The 12,062-nt window shown below is 39.3% G+C and overlaps 1 protein-coding gene across 1 annotated transcript; it reads right to left on the reverse strand.

Annotated features, from left to right (window-relative positions):
• Window positions 1-3,781: 3,781 nt before the first annotated feature.
• TTF1 (transcription termination factor, RNA polymerase I) lies at window positions 3,782-10,862 on the reverse strand. The gene is made up of 10 exons (XM_009700517.1): window positions 9,946-10,862; window positions 8,857-9,107; window positions 8,359-8,544; window positions 7,050-7,128; window positions 6,630-6,760; window positions 5,893-6,115; window positions 5,490-5,579; window positions 5,201-5,266; window positions 4,416-4,501; window positions 3,782-3,942 (listed from the first exon to the last, which is right to left on the reverse strand). Exons 1-10 carry the CDS (start codon window positions 10,860-10,862, stop codon window positions 3,782-3,784), a joined length of 2,190 nt encoding a protein of 729 aa, XP_009698819.1.
• Between the last annotated feature and the right edge of the window lie 1,200 nt (window positions 10,863-12,062).

Genomic DNA, 12,062 nt, shown 5'->3' on the forward strand with positions numbered 1-12,062 from the left:
GAGAGTAGGGGGCGACTGAGACGGGGAAACTGAGGCACGCAGGGATGTGGGGGGTGAGGGAAAAGGGAACTGCGCAGCAGCATAAACGTAAGTGGCGTCAGAGCCCCAAGGAGCACAGCAAAGGGCACTGCCTCAAGGACAGAATTCCAAGTACTAAAATAAATCCATGATGAAGACAAGCGCAGGGTGTTCCCCAGCAGCCTTAAGCAATAATTCCTGAGGGGGAAACCTTAACCTTCCTCACAGCCTCCGCTGCAACAGAAACACTCCCACGTACAGCTTGGCAGCCCCCATGCCTCCTCCTGCGCATCCCGAAACCAGCCGAAGGTTTTGTCACTGCTCAGGCCTGGCCCCTGCCACGGGTCTCAAAGATGAAGCCACTTCACTCGAGGCTTGTGTCCCAACCTTATCATCTACTGACCGTCTAGGTCACAGGGACGACACTGTCCCCCTGCCTGGGGGGGCTCTGAGGAATCAAACAGAGATTATTTGCCTTTCTTCAACTCCTTGTTTAAGACTTTACAGGAGAAGGGGGTGAAAAAGGCAAGTCCCTGTTTGATCTTCAGCTGCTGCCACCGTAACACTCCTCAACTTTGAAGTGCTTCTCTGCTGCAAACACAACTCTTGTAACCCAGCTGTCTCCGTCTTTGATAATGCCACACAGCCGAGAATTTTTTTCTATAACACCATTCAGGCCATTAACACACCAGGAAAATGCTTGAAGCGACATATCTGCCTGAATCACCAAAGTTTCGAGGGGACTCGCAGTGCTTTTTAGACTTGAAGGATCTGTCATGCTCTTATTTATAATGCAGCCTGATAACACAAAGGTTTGTCAATGTTATTTCCCTCATCATTCTGTGGAGCCTGCTTTCTTTTTTTTAAATCTCCGAGCAGAGTTTGTTATTTTCAATAATATTCAAATATCCACATGAAACAACTGCCTCCCCCTCCCGCGATCCCATGCGCCTTTGTAAGATGACGGCAAAGGGAAAAAGCTGGTTTGTTATGCCCTCTTAAGTGCCATTATTCAGCAACCGGGGAATGATCAACAAGTACTCTCCTCCTTCAAACAATTATTTGCCCATGTGCAAACAGATTACAAACACAGTACCCAACAAGATGGGGGTAAGGAGCCGTTCCCTTACTCCATTCCCAGGGCTGCGGGGAGGAGGGACACAGCTTCTCCCCTTTTTCCTGTGTGGCAGGAAAGCAGCGGCACGAAAGCACTCCCAAAGCAGCCAGTGTAATGATAGCTCCAAGTTTACAGATCCTGCCCTGGTTTACTCACATTATTTTGCAGAGAAACTGCTTTTAACAAGTACCAGCAAGAGTCTTCCTTGAGAAGTTTCTGTGATGGATACAGTTGACCCCTAGCCGTACTTTGGTTCGGGCTGACCAAGGAGCAACAGGCCTCATGCTCTGTGGCAAACCTGCGAGCTGCAGAGCTCCTGGCTCACATATTTTTCTAAGGCACCTCCACTTCCCAGTATTTCAAAAGGTGGTTTTGAAGCCCAAAAATACAAGATAACTAAAGTACAGAGCAAGATATCAGAGCTAAAACAAAGACATCTATCTTGTCTATACTATTGACTAGGAACCAACTACTTCACCCTATAAATATTACCATCAGATGGGCCCAATTTGAGCTCACCCTGAATCACAGCTGGACTGCATGCCAGGTGACTCTGCCCTTGAGCTGGGTTGCCTCTCAAGGTTTGAGATTCCTTACCTGGGACTAAGAGATCCTTCCTTACCCAAGGCAGAGAGATCCTTTACTTACAACAGATCCTCGCTAAGTGATTGATAGCATGCTAAATTAATATGAACGAAACATTACTAAGCCATGTAGCTACTCAATATTAATTAGTATAAACTTTGTATATAATTTCATTAGACATAAACTGTTGTCCAAGTCTGAGACTAAGATCGGACCTAGATGCACCTAAGCTCCATCAGGAGTTCAGAAAGCAAGGGGGTCCACTCTGAACCTCAGGACTCAGTGGAAGAGTCTTCCTTACCCTTTGCGTCTCTGGTCTCTGTGTGAATCGTTCTAACTTGATTCTAACTTGACTCTCCTCTGTATGTTTCTTCCACGCAGTAATTAGTAAGGTGAACCTTCCCATCAAACTTGAACCTTGGTAAACCACTGTTAAACTCGGCCAAATTCCATCAAAATTATTGAACTCTGTCAAATTATTATTTTACCTCAATAAAACATATTGCTGCTTCTCTTTTGAGTGAAGTGCATTCCACTCAACCACAACAGTTTCCCTTTAAAGCAAAGGATAAAATAAATGTCATTATGGAGGCAGAAGTTTATTTCTGTGAGATCTGCTCTACAACCACACAATTATTTGTGCTCTAGCCTGCAGAAAATTCAGAGGATCTCCATCTTCCAGGGAAAAAAATAAATACATTGAAAAGCACAAACCGCTCAGACTAAAAAAAACTCAAGTTCTTCAGCTTCTAACTTTCAAACCCATAAGGCAACAGAAGCAAGTCAAAGACCTAAGTACAAAGGAGCTGGTACATGTTTCTTTTCCCTCCCCCCTGCCTGCTTTCATCTCTTGGCTGGAAAACTTACCCTTATACCGGTGGCTGATCTCATGGGGTGTCCTGCCTGTCTCATAAAAATCACATTGTTTTCTATCTTCAGAGAGACTAAAGCCAGACACAGTTACATATGAGAAGTTCTCCTTTAACATCCTTTGCTGTAAGTCACAGTCCAGAAGAACCTCCAACAAGGCTTTTATTTCAAGCCATTGAAAGTTTTGCATTTTCAATGACAATTACTAAAATTAAAGAAGGAAATTCTCACTTATCAAAATGACCACCAAAAAGTAGTATGTCACAGGTGAAGTCTTCTAGCATTATATTCTAACACAGCATATAGGAAATATAAACAAGCCATACAAATACTTTTTTTTTTTTTTTTTTTACATTCACTTGGTCAATTTACAAATAATCACTCTAGGCAGATAGTTAAAAATATCATACAAAGACATGATACAACCTCCATCTTATCCCTCGATTTTCTTATTAAAATGTAGAAATTCTCCTTGCACAAAATATATATATGTTTGTATATACATACACACTATTTTGTCTCTGTATTTCAAATATTAACAAAAACATTTTAAATGCATTGTTCTGGTTAGCACGAGATGATATTACAATTTATGAAGAGTAACGGACAAAAATCCCTTTTGTCTATAAGACTGATAAAAGTGCAGGTCTACATCAAAAATAAAAATCAGTTGCTTTTAAGAACAAGATACCTGTTAAAAAAAAAAAAAACAAAAACAACTCAAAGTTGTGCTGTTTCCATCAACACAGATACCGTAAGAGTTGTTTATTGCAGAGATTTAAAAGCAAACTGAAAGCTTTTTCCCAATTCCATGAATTTATTTTTTTAAATGACTTAAAATTCATTAAAGTTTTGAAAACCCAGTTCATGCAGAAAGGATAAACAGCAGCTTTCAACTCCACCAAAGACAAAGCAGTGGAAAAATACTATTTTTGAGATATTCAGAAGGCAACTTGGATGCTCAGATGAAGACTTCTAAAAACAGCGCTAAATTAAGGTAATAAAAGGTGGCACAAAAACTGTATTTACCTCAGTCTTCACTATGAAACAAGAAAAATCAGACATGCAGATCTTTACTTTTTCCATTATTAGACAGCCTGGGTACCTGCAGTTGTTGATCTGCACCCACTTTCAATCAGTTCCATTTTGCAGCTAAAAATGCAGATTAGGATTTGCTTTGAGGGCGGTCAATTAATCGCTGTCTTCACTGGAGTCAAAAATGTCACTGAGTCGAAAAGCCTTCTTCTGTTGCCTGGCTGTCGCATTGTCAGAACTAAGGTGTACCCCCTTCCGTTTTTCTAACTTTTCTTCAAGTTCTGGAAGTTTCTCTTTAAAAAGATAGTCAATAATTTCTTTGGGAAAAAAAAAAAAAAGGAGAAAAAAAGAGAAAAGAAGTAGTCTTAATTGGATCTGTAGGGGAACTGGCTGTAGGGGAACTGGATGCCTAGGGGAAACAGGATCTCACAGACAGAAATTATTTTGTCAGTGTTAAATGCAAAAAAAATCTCACTATTCTGTAGTAATCACAGTGGCTACACGGTAGATCAGACACATACATACATGCAAAGACAAACTAAAAATGCACAGTCATAAAACATTTAAAGCCAAGATATTAAAAAGAAGAGGCTCATAAGCACTGCATGAAGATGACATTGAAAATAAACTGTTATTTTTTAAAAAAGCATTTAGTAAAATAAATACAAAGCCTGAGATTTTAGTCAATTTGCTTAGGTGGAAGCTAACTAAGAATTGAACTAGAATACATATCCCTCTTAAATTCAACCAAAAACCTTAAGGAGTAGATACAAACAGCTGGGATACTGACCAGAAAAAGTCTTTTTTCGCCAAAAAGGGACACAGGAGACTTTTAGCTTATAAAATTTTGCTTGAACATAGGCTTTAGGGACATCTCTGAAAAGAAAAGAGTTCAAGAATTAGCGGTGCAAAGAACTATTACAAAGTTTAGTTATTACTGAGTTACCCATTCATGAGAGTGATGCCAGTCAAACAGTTATCTTAGCTTAAGGCAGAAAGGATGGATTTCAAATCCTAATTAAAACAGTTTTTCAAGACAGCAATTCCCCTTGGAAGTAAGAACCTAAACCATGCCAGCATACTTATGCAATATATGTTTAGTGAAAAGAAATAGCAAATGAAACTGAAAGTATGTGGAAAAAGAAAAAAAAGCACTGTTGAGAAAGTATAACATTGACAGTATTGGCAATTTCATATTCAACACTTCCTTTGTTGGGACAGAGACGATTACATTGTATTACACATTCCTATAATTATCCTTTTCCTTTGTGTTGATTAACACCTGGAAGTGTCTTTTATCAAAGACTTTAGCACAGACTACATAACACAGTTCTAGTATGCAGAATACGCTGGGAATACAATAAGGGTTGCCTCAAGTGGTTAAATAAGTTTCAGAGCTTATAGGCATGGTTTATTGCTCAGTACTATCCAAGGATATACAACTGTACATTACCAAACTAAATGACACTTCCTATAGTTGCAGAGGTCTAAGAACTTTGATTTCTTTGCGGAAATTTTAAGACCATCTGCTTCAACTATCCTTCATATCCATAAAAACAGGAAAAAAAGGTTTACCCAATAGTATTACTGAGTTCTTCCCAGTTTACTTCATTAGCATCCTCTACTTTCATTTCATGCAACCTGTGAATATAATACAGAAGTAGTTTGTAGGCAGAATTCAAGAAATAATTCAATAATGCTCACAGCTCCCCCAGTCAGAAGTCATAGGACATTTTGTCCAAAGAAAGAGTGGTTGCAAAACCTGTATGAAACTGCAGGCATGCCGTTCTCACCCTGCAAGCTTTTATAAACACAACTTGGAACAGTAAGAGTTACAAAAACATTCCAGTACTCTGAACTATACCTTTTAATAAGATTGATCTTGGCCTGTAATCCTTTGGTCCCTCTATATAACTGCTGCCCTTTGGTCATCTTGTTTGTTAAAATTGTAGTCCTTTGAAAACACACAAAAAAAAGGTTTCTATCATTTCAAGAAATTCCAAGCATCAAAAGGAAGTGTCTTCAAGATGCTACTGCTGCCACAGAGAAGCAGAAATCAGGCTTCACTATCACAGCAAGAAGAAAACTTACCACAGAGAGAAAAGAGTTATTTGTCTCAGACACATTTGCAACGCCTCTTCTGTAGTCTACAATCTATTTATTACCTATCTTACCAACTAATCATCGTGGTACAAACAGTTTTGCAGAATACAGTTAAATACTCCCCAGAACACATTTTACTATCTCAATTTAGTATAAAACCTTACCATTTCTGTTTACATTGTCTCCAATATCGAGTTCCCACTTTAGCTTCAATCTCAGTCCATGGTAATTTCTGGTACAGTTTCTCACGGTCAATCAAGAGATCTCTATTTGACTTTCCTGATGATGAATTTCCATCTTCCATTTCCGTTCTTTTCCTAATCACCTCCTCCACTGCATGCATTAACTTCTGGGTCTCTTCCTTTGACCAAGGACCATAATTAATAGCTAAAATGGAAAAACAAGGTCAAGGCATAATTTATCATAAATTATTAGAAAAAAAAAGTCAAAAGAGCAAATGCTTCACTTTGCATTATTCTTATTTTCAGGACCAGCTTCTTAACACACTTCCCAGACACTCTTCTGCATACTAGATTGGAGACAGGAGTTCAACCTAATCACTGAAGAATAGCACTGATCCCTAGTTTCTATTTTTAAAAACCTGGTTGCCAATTTCCTCCTGCCCTCCCCCTGAAAGCATCTATTTAGATGTAAGTTCCATTTAATAAAGAGTCGCATTTGTTCCACTTCTTTTTCCTTTTCCATCAGAGACTGTTCTTATCCCTTCTGTATGAAAATGCAATCAGTGGTCTGGAAAAAGGAACCAGCACCACAAATTAATTAAAAACAAAAACCCACTAGGGATTTTTTTCCTAAAGTTTAGGGCATATACAACATACAGTTAAAATAACTTCTCACACTGCAATACACAGAATGAATTGCTTTCCTTAAAATTACATACCCGACTTAATTTCAGAGTATTTCATAGCAACTGAGAGGTTAGAACGGGACATCATCTCAGAAATCTTCTTCCAATCATTGCCATGCATAGCATGATACTTCTTTAATTTTTCTTTTTCTTCTTTAGTATACCTAAGTTGAGGAAACGGGCACAGCTTCTGCTGTAAATTCAAACTATTCCAATATCTTAAAATAGCTGTAATCTTTACCTGCATTTCAATGTTACTCATCACTACCATTTCAAGTCACACTTTAGAACAGAGAAATTGATAATGACTAGTCAGAAAATGAACTGTCAATTAAGTCACAGTAACGGGCACAAATGGGAGACATGATCTTCATTTATATTAATTTTTAATGTACCAATAAACATCAGAGACTGACATCAGCACTCAGAAACTCTTTCAAATTACTCGCTTACCTCCCTTTATAATTATTTGGGTCAAACATCTTCCTTGCTCGATAATATATCAGCCTCCAGGGTCGTGGTATGCCCTCAGCTAGAAGGTAAATGATTTGGTTTTTAGAGACATTTCTCACACTGGTGAGGCCACTTTAAAAACAAGTCAAAATAAAACAAAACCAAAAAACAACAACATGCATTTTCATGACCACACTGGCAACGATAGATTCTCTCCATTCAAGAGAATGTACTCTACAACACTTCAGTAACTGCATAGGAAATAGTCCAAACAGAGTCTCCTCAGGAGTTTCAAATATGTCATTGCTATGACCATGGTAAGATTGTGAATGCTGACAGCTGGTAAATAATAGTGTATGTGCCTGCATATGTGCGGGTGAGTATCGGAAACTGAACTTTGAAACTCTCAAGCATAAACCTGCTACTCAGTAGCTACAAATTTTACGGACTGGCTGTACATTTGATCCAGACGTAATTAAAACTTAACTAACATACTGAATACTTCCACTAATAGAGAGACATGAGACAGCCACCAGTCAGGACGCTGATGAGATACTGTACTTCTGCATATAGACTATTTCGACTGGGAAAAGCAGGGACTGGGGGCATCCAGCAGAAACAAAGTGAAGATCTTGGCTGAAGGGAAGATCCTTGAAGTGGGGAAGATTCAGAGAGACCAGTACCTGGGAACACATTAACAATCTTGGACAGCAACGCCCAGGTCAGGTAACTGCAAAGCAGCTCACATAACACTGACATGACTTTCTGCCCAATATTGGGCATGAATATTTTCTAGCCAAGAAAAGCCCAACAAAATGAGTCAAGAGGAAGAAAAGAGACATTCCTCCTGCAAACAGCATCTTAGCCATAAGAACAACCTAATTTCTTTCCGTTTCTGCCATCACTCACTCAGTGCTAAGCCTGCCACCTATTTATGTGCTCTATGAACAGCTGACAATTTCAGACAGGACTTAATCACACCTCCCATTAATAAGTCACTATGCTAAATTATAGCCTAGCAAATAATGCACCTTAAGCCATAAAGCCCAAATGCAAGTTTGAAAGTCTGTAAGTGCTGCTGGTCACGATGATACTTTAATCTCTGAACTCTTCATACCCGCGAACAGATAATAAGAACAGCATACTGCACAGATTATCAACTATATAATCTCAGCAGCACGCTCCTTTTTTGCCAAATTTAGCAACATTGGTGCTTTTCAATAAAAAATTATTTTAGAAAATACATCATGGTATCACCAGGTTGTGGAATGTAACATTCAGCTATTCGAGAAGGAACTGAAATACTTACAAAGTTTTTGACAAAAAAGATATTCTGCTTTTAGGCGACTGATAGCTTCTTTATCTTCTGGATACCTTGAGGTAAACAGGAGTTTTTCAGCACTGTCTATTCCAGTAATCAATAAGAACTCTTCAATATTTTTCCGAATTTGATTATTTTCCTTCTGGGAAAATCTGCCAAACTTGACAGCAATACCTAAAATATACAGGAAGTTTTATATTTTTAAAAAAAGAAAAAAAAGAAACCTCAAGTACCAACTCTTGTGCATTACATTTCAGGTTTTAGCAAACATATAACAGAAGATGAATGAATTCCAAAGGTGAAAAAAGAAAACTGAAAAGAGACAAGACAAGAGCTGGGAGCAGATAATTTTCACATACACTTTGGACTGCAATTTGACAATGAAGAAGTAGTTATTACAAAGCAGAGAAACTATTTTCCCTCTGTCAAAACATTAGCACAGCTGCACAGTCCTTCCTCACTGCAACAATATTTTGGAGAGCTCACCTTGTTTTTTAAACTGTTTAAACCTCACTAGGTCTCTTCCAGCCATCTTCCTGATTGAACTGTCCGATATACTCCTCACGTGAGGAATAAACTCTTCCAATTCTTGTTTTGCAGTATCCAAATCCATGAATGAACACATGGTAGAGTCCACGCAGTCTTCATCATCCAGACTAAGCTCATCAGAGGCTACCATTTCGGTAAAGGAACTATTCTGGTCCTTCTTTCTATTTGAAGCTGAGCGTTCTGGTGCCCTGTTATTTTTTAAAAAAAAAAAAAAAAAAAAGGGCATAAAATAAAATATACCACTAGAGACTAGAGCTCCAAAACAGAGATTTTGTTAGTATCTCTACCATTAAAAGAACGAACATGTTAATTAATTAAAGAACAAAGAATACTTCATACATCCACCCCCTTGTATTTCCAACTTTTTAACAGAGACATAATTAATTATCAAATTTCTATACTTACAACATTCAAAGAGCTTGCTGAAATTTTGAAAATCTGCACCTTTCCCACAAAACTCTCACACACAGACATACAGAAGACATAGCATCCCTTGCTACGACTGGGAACACAGAACTTTTCCATCTGTCTTTTACTAGTGGTCGTATTGTAGGTTCTAGATGCTGTAACACCACAAGGAGCTACTTACATGAGCATTTGTCTGCACAGAACACTAAATTCGTCAGTTAACCTTACTGGTTGCTTGGTAAAAATGCATACATTCACTATAAATACCAAATTTAACAAATGAAGTCCCTTTCTTCCCCCTTTTTTTTTTCCCACTAAATATGAATTGCTTGCACATAAATTATTTCTATACCTACAGTTTTTAAATAGAAGAAAATATTCTATGTTGAAGGCAATGGTAGTGTATTCTTAGAAATTTTCATTGTATCTTCGCAAGATAACTAAGCTCTTAAAGTAGGTCTCTATCACATCTCAATGTAGTGTAAAGGTTTTTGAAGTTGTTTTTAAAAATACATACGAAACAGACTGAAGAAAAATCTAGGACCCAAATAATGTAATAGAAACATGTGGGGAAGGGGAGAAAACCAAAACAAAGCCACAAACAAAACTTAAACTTACACTACATCAGATTCTGAAGAGCTTTCTTCCATGACAAAGGTGCCGCTTTTTTTTGCCTTTCTAGCACACACTGGACTTTTATGAGGAGATTGATCAGCTGCTTTAGTCGGCTTAGAAAAATTAGCAGGTACATTCGTAGAATCTTCACTCATTGCAGGAGAAGCACCACAGTCACTATCTTCATGCCATTGCTGGGGCGTTGCCACAGCACCCTCTTCTGTAGGTAATGGCCGTACTGTGTCTTCCCCTTGCCTGTTTTGCTCTGGAGATGACAACGGTGACTGCTCAACCATTACACCTGTGTCTTCTTGCATATCTGGGGTACTACTGCTTCCTTTCTTCTTCTTCTTCTTCTTCTTCTCCTTCTCCTCTGATCTTTCATTGTTTTTATCGTGTGTTTCTGAGGTAGGCAGCTGATATACCTCATCCTCTTCAGGCAATTTTTCTTTTCTTTTCTTCTTAACGGATTGTTTTAAATAAACGTAATCAGTATCAATGTCCTGACAACTATTAGTGCTATGCTGATTTACTGTCATACAAGTTACATCACTTTGCTCATCTGTATTATCATTATGCTTCCGCTTCTTTTTTTTCTTTTTCTTTTGGGAAACATCCAGTCCAGTTTCATTACTAATTTCATGTTCCAGTCCTACATAAGAATCATCTAATGAAGGCTGTTGCTTCTCCCCCTTGTCTTTTTTCTTTTTCTTCTTCTTTTTACAGCCTTCACCGCTCTGTGCTGCTTGATCTTCAGACAGCACTGGAGAAGCGCAGCTAAGCTCTGCATTTTCTATACTTTCTCTTTCATCATTTTCATGTTCCTTATCGCATTCTTTGTGTTTTCTCTTCTTCTTCTTCTTCTTCTTCTTGACAAAATCACAAACTTGAAAATCATCTGCACTTGCTGCTTCTGTCATATTTTTTCTTATCTTAAATAAAAGATATGAGTTTTACTCAAGCACTATAATTTACATACTGCTACACAGTTCAAAAAAAACAAAACAAAAAACCCACACACAAAACCCCACACCCAAAAAAAACCCAAAACCAACCCACTCAAAACACTTAAGTACTACACAACTACTCAGTATTATCTTAGAAACAGAGATACTTACTTTTCAATCCAGCTAATTTTACAAAGTGACTATGAAAAAGCGACACCTTCTTCATCACAGATATGCATCACAGCTGTATTCAGCCTTAAAATTGCCTTCCTGTAACAACAAAGATACACTTTAATAACTGTTAGCTTTAAATTGACTTTGAACAACTAAGCAATAACAGACTGCTATATTCAACTCTGCTTTCAGCACTGAAACAGCAACATGCTAAAAGTAATAAAAAAATACTAAACTAATCAGCAGTAAAACCAAGTTCTCTAATTAGAAGCTTCTGACTGGCTTTGCCCGTGTTCAATCAGGCCCAAGCCTAGCCCAGACTTGTCAGCTCCAACAGACTCTGTAACCAGAACAAATCTGTTCCTGAAAACTATGGAATTACATAGAGCAGACAGCAAGTATTTTTTAGTACGTTTTCTACGGCCAGGATGTAAAAAAACACCTACAAACCAACATCCTGTCATCTCTGAAACACAAGACCTTGAATTTCACATCCCTGATGCAGTTTCCAGCGCTGACCAGTACCAGACATTACCTCCTCACCACCGCCGGCAAAACAGCTGCCCTGAAACCTCTGGGGACAGACCCCTGACGACACACCACCGCACAGCTCCGGGGACAGACCCCTGACGACACACCACCGCACAGCTCCGGGGACAGACCCCTGACGACACACCACCGCACAGCTCTGGGGACAGACCCCTGAGGACACCCTGCGCTGTTTCCCCAGCGACAGACCCCTGAGGACACACCACCGCAGAGCGCGCCCCAGCACCGAGCTACAAATAAAGCTAGGCCGTGGGCCACGAGCACGCCCAAGGGCAGGCCGTGGGACATGGCCTCGCGGCACTCCCTGCGCGGAGGCACGTCCCACGCATCGCCCGGCCCGTCGTTACTCTCCGACACTCTCCGGGACTACCGTGGGCGAGGGAGGCCCCCAGAGCAACCGCAGACCTCTCGGTGGCATCGGGGTAGGCCGAGGCGGGGAAACCGCCGTCC

This window comes from Cariama cristata, unplaced genomic scaffold, assembly GCF_000690535.1.
Source record: "Cariama cristata isolate BGI_N322 unplaced genomic scaffold, ASM69053v1 scaffold29975, whole genome shotgun sequence".
Taxonomy (NCBI): Eukaryota; Metazoa; Chordata; class Aves; order Cariamiformes; family Cariamidae; genus Cariama; species Cariama cristata.